Source organism: Siniperca chuatsi, linkage group LG22 (assembly GCF_020085105.1).
Source record: "Siniperca chuatsi isolate FFG_IHB_CAS linkage group LG22, ASM2008510v1, whole genome shotgun sequence".
Classification (NCBI taxonomy): Eukaryota; Metazoa; Chordata; class Actinopteri; order Centrarchiformes; family Sinipercidae; genus Siniperca; species Siniperca chuatsi.
This window is the reverse complement of record NC_058063.1, coordinates 19,291,399-19,306,131: the sequence shown is the minus strand read 5'-3', so window position 1 is coordinate 19,306,131 and position 14,733 is coordinate 19,291,399. Positions and strand designations below refer to the sequence as shown.

Below are 14,733 nucleotides of genomic sequence, written 5' to 3'. Positions count from 1 at the left end.
CTGGTTATAACTTTCACAGACTGCCAGCACTATGAAAACTATGATGAATATAAACACGTCACACTGTGGAATCAGGTCCCAATTTGGGTTCGGGAGGCAGACACCATCTCCACATTTAAGAGTAGGCTTAAGACTTTCCTCTTTGATAAAGCTTATAGTTAGGGCTGGATTGGGTGAGTCCTGAACCATCCCTTAGTTATGCTGCTATAGGCCTAGACTGCCGGGAGACTTCCCATGATGCACCTCTTCCCTCTCTCCTTCTCTCCCTCTCCATCTGTATGCATTTTTATCCCATTACTGCATGTTATTAACTCGACATCTTCGCTCTCCCGTAGTTCTGTGCTTTCTCATTTCTCTCCTCTCTCCTTCTGTCGCTTTCAGCAGGTATTTCTGCCTCCGGAGCTGCAGAGTCTGGATCTGTGGTTGTGGGTCACCTGCTGCCCCCGTGTTCCTGCTCGACAACTGCTACTACAGTTGTTGTTATTGGCTCTGTTACTAATACTGTCATTATTATTCCTATAGCTGTCAATCCCATTATTATTAATTTATTAATATTAATGTTACCACTACAGTTACATTATTACTATTTTTAAAAAATTCTAGTTGGTACTTGCATTGCGCTTCCCTCTCCCCCACCTCCAAAACCTCTCTCTCTCTCTCAAAACCTAACACGGCAGCGGCGGATGGCCGCCCACCATTGAGTCTGGTTCTGTCCAAGGTTTCTGCCTCTTAAAGGAAGTTTTTCCTTGCCACTGTCGCCAAATGCTTGCTCATGGTGGGATTTATTGGGTCTCTGTAAATAATATTATAAAGAGTACGGTCTAGACCTGCTCTATAGGAAAAGTGCAATGAGATAACTTCTGTTATGAATTGGCGCTATATAAATAAATTGAATTGAATTGAATTGAAAGTCACATATGTATCAATAGATTAGACTCACGCCTTTTCCACCATTGTGGTCATTTTCAAAAATAACTCCCTGCCAAAAAAAATAATCCAGGTACAACACACGTCAGAGAATATAAGAGAAACCTTAATATTTTGCTTCAAAGAGGGGTTGGTGTTTAATGGTTAAATTATGTATATCTAATCTTGAAATTATTTTAAAAAAAGGCAAATTTAAGATCAGAAGTGTTACCTGCCAAGAACCCAAACTAACATTAACAAGGATCAGAAGGATCCAAAGGGAATAGCATTCATGAAACCAGTCATTTCTATGTTCATGTGATTTGTTCATGTGTGCTGGCACTACAAACCCCATATTGTTTTATAGATACTGTGGTCAGATAGCCTTGAGCAAGTAACATGTTTTACATCCTAGTCACCATAGAAACAAACTTGACCAGCTAATCATGTCACCGTGATCATTGTTTGTCCATCAGCTTTGTTTGGAATGGATCAACTCTCTTCAGACTCCATCAAGAGTCCTTCAGTATTCCACATAAACTGCCCAGACCACAAGAAGCATAAAAACAGCTAGCTGTAAAAAAATACATTATTATTACACTTTGGTGTGTGTAATGAGGTCCTTGCCTGGGGTTCCAGGGAGGCCTTTAGGCCCAGCAAGGCCATTAAGTCCATCCAAACCAGGGGATCCCGGCAAACCTGCAAAAACACAATGAGTGTTTGTCTCCAGCCTCTGCTCATATTCTTCCTTGTTATGTGACCTCAAATCATTTGGAAACTTAAAGTAAATGTGCATTAGAAATATTTCTCTCTCTCACCTTTGGCTCCAGGACCTCCAGGACCTCCAGGCAGACCAGGAGACCCATCTGCTCCTCTTCTTCCTGGGTAGCCGGACTGGCCTTTCGGCCCGGGGAAACCAAGGGAGCCTGCAGAGAGAACGAGGAAAATATGTTAAATACTGTGGCTTCCTCTGAATGTCACTCTCTCTGGTGTCTTGAAGGAAATATGGAGACTGGTCATGTAAGGTTTTTGCTCAAATTCATCTGTTTGTCATAGTAGCGGTCTCTCTCACCCATTATTCCAGGCCGACCTCCTTCACCAGGAGCTCCCTTCACTCCAGGGAAACCTGGCGTGCCTGGAAAGCCGTTGTCACCGGGGGTGCCGTCATTGCCACGACCACCTGAGGAGAGACAATCAATCTGGTAGGTAAGACATCCTTTTGGGATGTATCAGATGTTTTAAAACTGGTGGAGATCACCTCAACTGTTTTAATATGAAGACTGGAAATTTATTTTTCACAAATGTTTCCATTAAGTAAGTAGGTGATACTGTATATTTATTACTTAATTGGGTAAAACAGAAACTGTAGTCTGGTAGAACAGGGGATGTATTAAAATGTATTAAAAGTATCCATTGTAGTCTACACAGAAAAAACAAGATGCATGTCAACACATACAGTTTGGGAGCTGCTAAAGTGTGAATCAACAATTAATTATTATTATCATAATAAGATAAAACCAAGACAAAAACAGAATGCTACTGGATGCCTTTTCATTTTTCTTGTTTTTATAAAAAAATGAGAATACATAAATGATGGATTGCGGGGTTTACCATCTTTTGTAAGAGGTGCTCCTGCTGGTCATTCCAGAGGAAACACTATTATATTCAGGTAAGGGGTGGTCAGCTTTACCAAAACACAAACATGGTGAGTCTTACCAGGGATGCCTGAATCTCCTGGCTGGCCTTTAGCTCCTGGACCTCCAGGATAACCAAAAGTATCTCCGGGTAGACCTGAGGAGCAAATCATGTGAGTCAATGGATAGATTTATGTATTAAAGGATGTTTTTTGGTGTGTGTGTGGCCTGATATTTACACTCACCTTTGCCACCAGGCCGACCAAATTCTCCAGGGTTGCCAGGGATACCAGGTATACCATCATCACCCTGAAAGAAGCCATCCAAACTTGAATCTCACTGGCTGAACTTGCTGCATGTTTGCGTTTGTGTGTGTGTGTGGGGTTTTTTTTACCCTTGGTCCAGACATGCCAGGGAATCCCATGATTCCAGCTTCTCCCTTCGGCCCGGGGAAGCCTGGAGCTCCTGGTTGCCCAGGAAACCCAGGCTGTCCCGGCTGTCCTTTACTCTGTTCAGCAAAACCAGGACGTCCAGGCAGACCCTGACGACCAGGGAGACCTGGCAGACCCTTGTCACCTGACACCAGACACAGAGGTGCAACATGGAGGAAAAATCCTAATCAGCACATCGAAAAATTACAGATTTGTAATCCATTTACTCAAGACTGTACTTTAGTACAATTTTAAGGTACTTTTACTTTATTTGAGAACTTCAACTTTAGTGCTACTTTATACTTATACTCCACTACATTTATCTGACAAGTATAGTTACTTCTGAGATTTTACATGTAGATATAATCAGCTTCAAAAATATGATGAATTGTCAAAGATTAAACTTCCCAACAGTATATGAAGTTGTCAAAATTTGCGCCACCTTAAAATTAAAATGCTGCTTGCACATTAATGCATCAGTAATAATAATAAACAAACAAATAAACACTCTGAGCGGTGCAATTTAGCATAATGAGTACTTTTATCTTTGATGTAAATACATTTTGCTGCTAATACTAAGATCGTAATAATTCTTCCCCCACTGGTTCACAGTAAAACTGCTGATCTATAATAAAACCCTTGGATCTTGTGCAGTTAGCTTCAGTCTGGCTGTTCAACGCCTGCATTTCTAACATGACAAAAATTAGGAAAGTCAGAACTGTGACAAACTCTAGCAAACGCTGCCACTGTTTCTCTAGCACACCCAAGTGGGGGTGTACGAAGAGTTATCGTTATTGTCCTGCTGCCTGCTGAGAGACAGACAGCCGACTCAAGCCGAGAACTTTGAACAGAATTGGGACTGAATTAATTAATTGGCAATTATTTTACCTTTTTTAATGGTGGTTCCCCAAGGCGAATTTAATGCAAGTTACATTCTGTTACTTAGTATAATTACTGATTATTTCTGATAGCCGGAGTTGAATGCCATCAATCTACTTCATCCTTTGTGCCAATTAATGTGTTTACGATGCATATTTTTGGTGAGCCCCTTTGAGGCTTATTAATTATCGTTCCATATTTTTGGTGCTGCCTTTATTAAGTGGTATTAATGCTACACGTACAATTGCTAAGAATTCCTCCTGAAGATTTACAGTTGGCCAGAAGCTCATAAGATAGAGACTACATTTAATTTATGTACCTAAGGTTCTTCTGTGATACTAAGAGTACTTTTATTTTTTTGTTGGGCTTGAACACAATATCATGTTTTACACATACAGTCTGTGTTTCAGCTGTCAATAGTGAAAAAAATAAACAGGAAGTAGTGTTACCTCTGGTTCCGATGAAGCCAGGAAGGCCGCTGCTTCCGGGGCTTCCGGGTTCTCCTTTCTCCAGCATATCTATTTCAATAACAGGAGAGGGCAAGCCGGGGGGACCGGGGTATCCTCTGTCACCTACAGAAGTAAAAACACATGGATGTTAGTGTGACTTACAGGCTGTAGCTCACTCTACTTGACTGTCTCCTGGCCTGTATGTATCCTTGTTACACTGCCATCCAAAAGCAGCAGTTGTAAGCAGTAATTTTGAACTGATCATAAAGTGCTGTGATCGCAGCCCAGGTGTCATTGTCCTCATTCCTGTTCTGGACACTCTACCTTTCGTTCCGGGGTTTCCAGAACGGCCGGGCGATCCGTCTCTTCCAGGCCCTCCAGACAGTCCTTTCCCTCCAGGAAACCCTGGGCTTCCAGGACGACCTGGGAGTCCTGGGAAACCCATAAGTCCTGGCAAACCTCTCTCACCTATGTAAAGACACAGAGAATCAAAATGTTGTTGTCACTGTAAGGACGTATACAGGACAGTATACAGATAAACAGTAGCCTACCTTTCCTTCCTGGTATTCCTGGGACTCCCTCTCTAGTTCCTGGTCCTGCAGGTCCGGGGGGTCCCCTTGGCCCTGGTGATCCAGGGGTGCCAGGCTGTCCTGGGGTTCCCTTCATTCCAGCAGGCCCTGGAAAACCTGGGTCTCCTCTTTCTCCCTTCCGACCAGGGAAACCTGGTGGTGGACGGATGATGACGGGACAGATGATGGATGGCGAGACGGGCAAAAGAACGACGGAGAGAGAGATTTAGTCAGACACTGGTCATAATCTACATTTTAAATTGAAATATGGGCATCTATATTCTATCTACAGTATTCATAGAAAAATATTATAATATTAATATAAATTTCACTTATTCAGCCGCACAACATATAATGTGAAAAAACCCCTCTGTGAAAGCCAACAAATATAAACTTACCTTTTTTTTAAATAATAATTTAACTTACCTCCAACACAATAGTTAAGTTTAAGAATAAATATTAAACCATAGCAATTTATCAACTATTCCTATTCTGAATACACACACCGCCACAAACAATTTGGCAAAAAAGCAAAAAAGTAGACAACAATGTAAACACACATGTTCCATTACATTGTTTCATTGCCTTTGTTAGGCTGCAATTGCACTTAGATTGGGGACATTACTGAACAGATACCAACATGGTGTGGCTAATTTCAGATACATATCCAGGGATTTAAAATTTAAAATTCTTAAAATATATAAGAAACTCAAGTGCAATTCCAGACTGAATTAGCAAGGCTCAGCCACCTAAAGTTTGTTTGTCCTGCAGGATAGCATACTACCAGCTACTGTTTACATTCTTAAAAAGAGAACCTATTTTCAACACATCCAAACAGCTAACTTGGAAGTCATATTTGTCTATCTTGTCACTAATCTAGTAAAATGCAGAGATGAGTTGAAAATTAAAAGTCCTTTTTAAGAGTGTAGAAAATGCCTCTATGGTCGTTGATGCAGCGACATTGTTAAATAGCATTTGCACCAAAAACTTTAGCTGTCACACAAGCCTATTGCAAATAAAGCAATAAACACATCTAGTACAGATTACAAGATGTAATTGAACTACGAGGGTTAGTACTGGCTGCAAAAATTAAACATCAGTAGTCACATTTCATGAGAGAACGTTCTGTTTCTGAATCTCTCACAGCTAAAATGTCCATCTAAAGCCATTGTTCTGACCTTTAATTTTTGTTTTTTGTCAACTGAGTAAGTACTTTGGGTGTGATACATTTATTCCCATCAATTGTTATAATCACTTAAATATATATCTTAAAAGATTGTTTTTGACCAAGCGTGCTTTGCAATTGGAGGAGAGACAATCCATGAGTACTTATAACCACATCAAGGAAAAGCACAAAATATTCTACCTGGTTTAAATTCAGTTTATTAACTGGAGGGGAGGAAGCAACATTGTTTTTTTGCTAAGAAATGAGGATATATTGTTGTGTGGTAATGCAGCGGCAAGCCGAGAGTATTAGAGTCGGCTGCCAAAGACCATTATAGTATACTCAAATACTATGTCAAAAATCAAACCTGTAAGATAAAGAACAATCATACATGAAAACCTTGAATACTTTGCACAGCAAACTGCTGAACTTTCCTGAACAAGTGCATGAACTAACCACCTAGCAACAAGGTCAAGAATGAACTTTCAATCTCAACGTTCATGCCAACATGGACGAGGAGTCTTTAAAGTGCTCAGAAAAAAAGGACATTTGAATCTACACTTATTAACAACAGGGCAACTCCATCTGCTGAGGAAGATGGCGTGATAGGATCAAAGTACATCATGAAATATTCAAACTATTCAAAATAGTCTCTGCTCGCAAATGCATGATAATGTGACAAACAAATAACGACAACTTACTGTTCACTGTGGTGCGTTACCTATCTCGTGCAAGTCTCTGCAAGTTATTTTCAAAGCATACAGCAATGAACTGAAACTATTTGCTGGCTGGAATTAAGGAAATCAGTTTTATTATTTGCAAAGTGTGTGTGATTGTGGGCTAAACTATGCAAAACCAAGTGTACGGTTATTAAATAAATGTATCTCCGCTAGTTTACAGATAATAATAAAATCATTCACTTGATTCTAGGGGAGAAAAACAGATTTTACTGTATTTTCATGAAAAACATTGGTAGATTTCCTTCATTTGTTTTGAGATGAATACTGTCGCACCACAAAACTGACTGATTCCAAAATTCATCAAATTATGGAGATGGACATTTTTTTGCTGTACAGATGAGAAAAGGAGAGCAGGCAGACACTTTGAGGAACATTGCAGTTAAAGCGTTTGGTCTAATTCTTATATAGCAGGAGGATGGAGGGATGGAAGCAAAGGATGGATGGATGGATGGATGGATGGATGGGGGAGAGAGTATCTCACCTTCACAGCCTATAACGAATGACCCAAACCAAGAAAAGGATGGAGGGATGAGAGGATGGATGGAGATAATGGTGGTGATGTGAAGGAGGGAAGAAAGGAGGAAAGAACACAGGACACAGAAAAATACAAAACAGGAGAAGAAAACATTCTTTTGGGTGATGCAGAGTTTAAATAAACAACAAGAACAAAACAGGCAACTGTGGTGTCTAATTCGTAAATAGGATTGTGAAAGAAATACAGTGAAAAAAGGCAGGAATGAACCAACACTGGTAAAAGTGAAGGGATGAGAAGTGAAAGACACGATCAAATTAAATAATATATTTTTTTCTTTTACTATGAATCAAGCTACAAATAACTCTATTTAGACATACACATCATCTCTCAAATATAGTGGTGAAACATGGACAGGGTTGCTGAATCTTTTGCCTCACCTGGTGATCCACCCAGTCCCTGGTTGCCAGGAGCTCCAGGCCGACCGGGAATGCCACCAGTCGGCTCACCCGGAGGTCCAGGAGGGCCGGTAATACCAGGATAACCATCCACTCCGCGCTCTCCCTTCAGTCCAGGAACACCGAAACGTCCGTCACCACCTGACAGAGGAAGAAAGATGTTCACACATGTTACTGCTGCTGTTTCGACTTATACTACTACTACTACTACTTCTGCTACCACTACAACTAGCACTAATACTACTCCTAATACAGTTACTGACACTTGTTACCAGTTTATTAGGTACCCCTAACTAAAACTAATGCAGTCTAATACAACAGTCCTGCAATAAATCCTCCCTTCATGAAGCTTATAATGTTCAGTTTTTTTGAAGCAGTTTTATTAAGGTGTTATACAGTGAGGTGTTGTTATTCAGCCTACCCTCATTGATACAAATGTGGTGGACTAAATAATAAAAGCACCTAATTTAAGAATGTAACAATGTGAGTCTCTCTGTTCCAGACCCACCAGGTAATCCAGGTCCTCCTGGTGTCCCGGGCTGGCCCTTGTCTCCAGGGATCCCTGGTAAACCGTCCTGTCCTGGAGCTCCAGACGTGGCTCCCAGTACCTCTCCAGGTTGGCCCTTGGCTCCAGGACGCCCTGGAACACCATCCTTCCCTCTGCCTCCGTCAAAACTCTGTCCTGGAACTCCTGGAACTCCAGGGTCCCCTCTGGGTCCAGGGAAACCTGCATAGAGGCGGGGTGGAGGAAACAGCAGAGATGATTTAGGAGGGCTGGCACAGCTTGAAGTCAGAGTGACTTTATTTGCCGAGTGAATGTAATGTACTGACAGTGATGAACTGAAAGTCAGTCAATTAAAGAGCAATTCATGTCCAGCTGCCTACGGATCCTGCTGATCAGCAATAAACCCAGTGAGAGCTACTGGACCAAAAGCCACTTTTTTTACTCTGCAAGCTACTCCAACACAATTTGTGAAGAACCATGTGCATCTGTCTTAAGTTCTGTGCAGTAGTATAACCACTGGAAGCCTTGTGATTGGAAATTTCCTCTAAAAGAGCCCAGAAATGTAATTCCATCCAGAGCAAATCTTCAGTCAATAAATCTACAGTCCAGATAACTGAAACAACTTACATGTATAAGCATCCAACAATTATTGTGTGCTGGAAACACTAATACCATCCTGAAAAAAGCTTTTAACTGATGTAATCTAATTAATTAAAGTTGAAAACATGCATTTCCTTCCTTTGACTCCTAAGTCATTTGCACACACAAAACCACCACGCAGGTTTACCTTGTGGTCCAGGTTGGCCTCCAAAACCGGGGTCTCCTCTCTCTCCTTTGGCACCGTCAAACCCTGGACGTCCAGGGCCTCCTGGGAAACCTGGCTGACCTTTAGGACCTGACAGGTGCAGACAGGTATGACTTCAATTATGAGTATGATTAATTTTGTTAAATGGCATTTTTATGACACTTTAAGGTAGTCATCAGTAATTGTTTTATATAAAGTAGATTAATGTCTCATTTGTTCCGCCATACAATACTGTAGTAACTTGGTGAATCTAGTTCATGAAAGCTTTTAAAAATCCTCTGGTGCACAGGAAGTGATGTGTTTCATGTTTCCAGTTTGTTCATAACAAATAGAAGACAAAGAAGTATAGAAAAATAGAAGAGGAGTGATAGACTGAACAGAAAAAGACAAAAGTGCCATCTACTGTGTAGGAAATCAGATTTTATCATTAGAAAGCAATAATCCTAAGTCAAAACATTGTGTGATTGTGTGGCATACACTGAAATAAGAGAAAAGAAACTAAATAATGTGCTCCAGCACAGGAGAAAATAAGCTAAATCTTATTTTAGCAGAAAAACATTTGAAGCACAATGAATTATCTTTTAAAATGAGATGAGACAACAACCAGAATCAATACGTGCAAACTGTCAAAAACAAACAAACAAACAAAAAAGCACTGTAAAACATTTCATGAATTGTACCTGGTTGTCCAGGTAAACCGGGGAAACCGGGGTCTCCATCCTCACCAGATACGGTGCAAGGTTGCACTTGGCCTGTTAGCAGTCACATATAGGTTAGCAATCACAATTATATACTAACAGACATATACAGTTAACACAATAGAAAGATTGGCTACTTATTTCTTCCATATAAGAAATAACTATGCACTGCTCTTACTAACAGTCCTAACAGACCTGGCCCAAATCAAATTTACAAACATTTATCTGACCTAAGAGCACAGGACAAAAACAAAAAATGTTTTTGTATTTAATAATCTCATTTGATTATTTAAATTGTCAAGTTAGGATAAAGCTTACCCATCACAGAGACTGAGCATGATAAATACTATTGTAGGTGTTTGAAGAATAGTATTTGGCCCAGGTCTGAATCACACATACAGTAAATACAAACAAAAACAGAGTAATGCTATATCTAATCTAGTGCTTCATTATTCTAAGCTATTGAGAGCTAGCAAAACAACAATAAATACCAAGTACATGTTTAGGAATATTGAGAACACTATACACAATATTTCTTTAACTCATATCATCATTTTCTTTTTACAATCAGCCAGTAAATTCTTGTGAATGTCTTTCGCAATGTTGATTGTCTGTCGCCTCCATTCATGCCATTACTGCTTTCAAAGAAAACCTTCATTTAGGTTAATCTCAGTTTAATCAAGAGAATTACTGTGTGTTGTAGGTTGAATGTCGTTAGAAGCAAATTCATCACAATGAAGGGCAGTTCAAAAATTAGAAAATGATGACTGGAATAAATAATTAGAACAGTTAAAAGTTATACATTCAATTTTGTGTTTGGGGATCAGTTCTATTATTTCCATTGGCCCCCTCCCTCCCCAACCCTCAATGGTTAAAAGCACTTAGCAGAGGCAGGGCTTGAAAACATGCGCCAGGTTCCAGCAGCTTTGACTGAAAGAAGAGGAGAGTATGACCAGCTGCGGCTGTCCAATAACTGGGCGGAATATATCGCAGGTTAGTGTTTCTCTGAAGTACCGTAAAACCTGAAACTCGACTGCCAATCATCGACCGACTCTGCCAGAGTGGAATCCCTGAGACGCAGGGAGCGAGAGGCTTCCATCGGCTTCGTCATGAACAAATGATTGACAGTGAGCCAACTGTTTTCATTTCCCAGAATTACTTGCTTTCTGGGAGCTATAGTGTGAGCCATTATAGATTTTGCTTAAAGTATTCGTCTACCAATCTTTCTTTCTCGATCACCAGAGACTTTTCTTTGAGCAACGCTAACCACGTGTTCACACTGCAAACAATAGATCAACTTGAGGAAGTGCTTTTACTGTATTTCCATGGAAGTTGCTTCAGTGCTTAACAAACTTCATTCTTAATTTCTCCACTTTCGTGTTTCTCTACTGATGTGATTTTATTTCTATGTATGTTAGTATGAATGAGAGGTTGATGCAAAGCATACATTCATTAAAGAACTTTTCCAACTTTTATTTGAAAGTTTATAGGAACAAGAAGCTTTGAAGACAAAGAGAAGCTCTTGCATCCATCATTTGGGTTGATGGTGATAGTTTTCACTCATAAAAGTATTTTAGATTAAAGGTCCTACAAAACAGTTTTCTTAATCAGCTTCTTAGTATAATGAACACCGTTATCTGCCAAACAAAGAGCCATACTTATTATTTCACAAAAAGGTTTCTCTATTTATGTTTTTTTTTCCTTTTTTTTTGCTCTTCTCACTGGCTCTGTTGTAAGAAAACTTGATGTCAGGTACTTCCATACACACATCAGAATTTAAAATCATAAGAATCAGAATCTAAATCTGATGACATTTGTTGGCTTGTTTGCTAGTTGAGTGTTTGAGTGTTAAACTCTTATTACTTTATAACAATATATTCTGACCTGCTTATTTAGTCACAGACATTTAATGTCAGAATGAAATACTTGAAACTTAAAATCTGTAACCAAGTTTTTAAGCGTGTTTGTTGTTTTGAATCTGTATATCGTACCATATTGCAGCTGGCAGTCATTTAGCCAGAAGACAGTGAGCTGTCAACCAAGTCGCTTGCATTGTGAACACATGATAAAGGCAGTATGTGGCAATCCCTGATTAACTGAATACAGTTGGCCAAAACCCTGAGTAGCACTGTTTTTCTTCCATCTAATGATGCCTATAACGCCATTTCCTGTCTGGCCAGCATCTGAACACAAGTAAATCTTGCCTCTAGTTGGTATAATTTTCTGCTCTACTGCTTCTGTAAGCGATCTGCTTTGCTCAAGGGATATTTTATGAATCCACCAGTGGCTGGGCTGCCTCAAGCTAAAGCTACAGATTCGGTCCCGGGCTCGTTACTCTGGCTGGTGGATGAAAAAGTTAGTTACCCACCAGTTCCCTCTCCGGCGTCATTAACCCCTCCACAGCTGTTTTCACCTGGACAGATACACATGCACAAGGACGGTCAGAGAGATGGAGGGATGGATGGAGAGAGAGAGGAGAGAGAGAGAGAGAGAGGGAGAGAGAGGGAGGGAGAGGGAGAGAGAGGTAGTAGATGGCAGCATACAAAGCCAGTCAGGGTCATTTGCATGCGCCGATAAAGCAATTCAATTTTCTTTTCATCAAACAGATATCAGCAAATCAGCAATGAGTTCCATTCAGTCAATTCAAGGCTCATTCAGTTAAGGCAAAAGCATATCGAAATGCTAGCTTCAATAATTTAAAAGTGCTAAAAAAAAAGGTTATTCCGCTCAATGAGAAGAGAGAGAGAGAGAGAGAGAGAGAGAGAGAGAGAGAGAGAGAGAGAGAGAGAGAGAGAGAGAGTGGGGCTATAGCTTGTACAAGTTACAGAGATCTAACAAAACAGTCGAATTGCAGCTAAAAGTCTATTAAATTCACTCGTTGTCTCTCCTCATTTTCTCTCAGCTCATGTGAGTGACAATAACCTTCATATTAAGAGCAAAATGAATCAGTTGTTTAGCATTAGCATCATGATATGAGAGCACACAATCATACTGAAGATGAGTGGCCAGCTGCTGCGGAGGAGGAGAAGGACTTTGTGTAATTTAGTCTCAGAGAAGAAGAACAGAATAATAGTCTAAAGGAGGCCACATGTGTCATTTACTTAGCCTACTTATGTACGTAGGTATGTAGGTTTAATTTACATTTCCCCCCAATCATTCTGCATGAAGTATATGTAGTAAATCGTTTTTTCCAGACATGTTTTTATTGCCTAAATCAGCCTGTTGTGGCCAGATATTATCCACATCTGTGTTGGTCCAATTTCAGCCAAAGACAAACGTCCCCGACAATTTGACAGAACCTGAAACATCCCATTTTGTATTTGCACATGCTTAAATAATAATAATCCAATAATAATCCATAAATAGATGTTTCTAATGAAGTAAAAATTACTTTTTTTCAGCTTTCACTTTCAACCAAGGCGAGATGTTTTTTTTAGAAGACTATATATCAAACATAAGTAAACTTTTCAGTGTCTTTTGGGTGGGTTATCTTTTTATTCTGAACAAGAATGAAATGACTTCCTTTGAAGGAAGAAAATAAGATAATATCTACAACTGAGCTGACAGTGAGCACACCAGCAGCGCAAATATAAAGTAGATCCTAAAAAAACACATACAAAAAAACCTACCAGCAGTATCCTTTACAAGTACAACCAAATACAACTTACATGAATAATGAACTGATTTGTGAATCATAATTTTGACTCACCAAATCTTACTTCCTCTGAGACTAAAGAAGCACAGTAGCTGTTGCGCATTCAGCATTAAAATCTCATCATTGTGCGTCAATCAGTCAACTAACGAAGCAGTTTATGGATTACAGATTATTGGCTGCAGAAGAAGTGTATAAGCACATTAATGGAGACCATTAATCATGTAGTTAACAGTATGCTGCTGCAGCTGAGGCATGAAGGGCAGGAAGCTGCTTTGGTAGAGAGAATCTAACAAGAGCCATGTTGTCCCTTCAGGTCCTGGAGAGTTTGGCTGCTTCATCAAGGCAGATGAACCAGGTTACCGGCTGTTTGTCCCCTAGAAATGTCTTCTAATGGTTTAAGGTGTTAGGATGAGGTTGCTATGGTAACTACAGTACGTGGAGGATGGACAGTGATTGTATGGGATGGATGTATGGTCGGCATGACATCCACACACACACACACACACACACAGACACACACACACTTTCTTTCTCGCTTATTCTCTCTCTCAAAGTCACATTCACGAACACACACACACACACACACACAACACACACACACACACACACACACACACACACACACACACACACACACACACTTTCTTTCTCGCTTATTCTCTCTCTCAAAGTCACATTCACGAACACACACACACACACACACACTCCACTGAGCACACCAACACTTCCTTTCTTTTCTTTTGCTTTCGTTGTTCCTCTCCGCCATCACTTACCGCTTGGTCCGGGCAAACCTGGTTGCCCTGGCAACCCAGGTATACCGGGCTCTCCAGGCTCTCCGCGATAGCCGGGTGTTCCGACATAGCCAACACCGGGTTCGCCAGGGCCGCCGGGACGACCCTTAGGCCCTGGGAACCCTGGGAAACCTTTCTCTCCAACTGTGCCGAAGCCAGCGTCGCCCTGTAAAGGAGAGGAGAGGAGAGGAGAGGAGAGGAGAGGAGAGGAAAGAAGGGGAAAGGAAGAAAGAGCTGTTTTAAAATCCTTATTTGTATTCCTTCTTTGAAGAACTTGCTAAAACCTGCAGATGAAACCCTCAAGATTAACATGAATACTGTGTGTCCAAGCACTCACTGGGGGTCCAGGGGCTCCGGGGAAGCCAGGCAGTCCGTCTCTGCCAGGTCTTCCAGTTTCACCTGTAGGTCCTGTGGGTCCAGGAGCTCCGAGCTCTCCTTTCACCCCCAAACCCGGGATGGGGTAGTAAGACGCCCCCTTCTCTCCCTTACGACCAGAGAAACCCCTTTCACCAGCACGACCCTGCAGGACAGAAATGACAGATTTTCATGAAACTTGCATTACTTCAGAAACATGTA

At 40.7% G+C, this 14,733-nt stretch overlaps 1 protein-coding gene across 5 annotated transcripts in view; it reads right to left on the bottom strand.

The window, feature by feature from the left end:
* The window catches only part of col4a6 (collagen, type IV, alpha 6), a 133,776-nt gene that overhangs the window by 7,647 nt on the left and 111,396 nt on the right, over positions 1 to 14,733 (bottom strand). For 3 of the 5 annotated variants that reach the window (XM_044183470.1, XM_044183469.1, XM_044183473.1), the window contains 17 exons: positions 14,495 to 14,677; positions 14,140 to 14,323; positions 12,080 to 12,124; positions 9,694 to 9,765; positions 8,996 to 9,103; positions 8,212 to 8,430; positions 7,686 to 7,844; positions 7,255 to 7,263; positions 4,851 to 5,021; positions 4,624 to 4,767; positions 4,300 to 4,422; positions 2,935 to 3,116; positions 2,786 to 2,849; positions 2,623 to 2,697; positions 1,979 to 2,086; positions 1,725 to 1,832; positions 1,534 to 1,605 (listed from right to left, as the gene is read on the bottom strand). In XM_044183470.1, the coding sequence (XP_044039405.1) occupies positions 1,534 to 1,605; positions 1,725 to 1,832; positions 1,979 to 2,086; positions 2,623 to 2,697; positions 2,786 to 2,849; positions 2,935 to 3,116; positions 4,300 to 4,422; positions 4,624 to 4,767; positions 4,851 to 5,021; positions 7,255 to 7,263; positions 7,686 to 7,844; positions 8,212 to 8,430; positions 8,996 to 9,103; positions 9,694 to 9,765; positions 12,080 to 12,124; positions 14,140 to 14,323; positions 14,495 to 14,677 (2,026 nt within the window). The remainder of the gene's footprint in view (positions 1 to 1,533; positions 1,606 to 1,724; positions 1,833 to 1,978; positions 2,087 to 2,622; positions 2,698 to 2,785; positions 2,850 to 2,934; positions 3,117 to 4,299; positions 4,423 to 4,623; positions 4,768 to 4,850; positions 5,022 to 7,254; positions 7,264 to 7,685; positions 7,845 to 8,211; positions 8,431 to 8,995; positions 9,104 to 9,693; positions 9,766 to 12,079; positions 12,125 to 14,139; positions 14,324 to 14,494; positions 14,678 to 14,733) is intronic. The other 2 variants (XM_044183471.1, XM_044183474.1) reach the window with 2 other exon arrangements.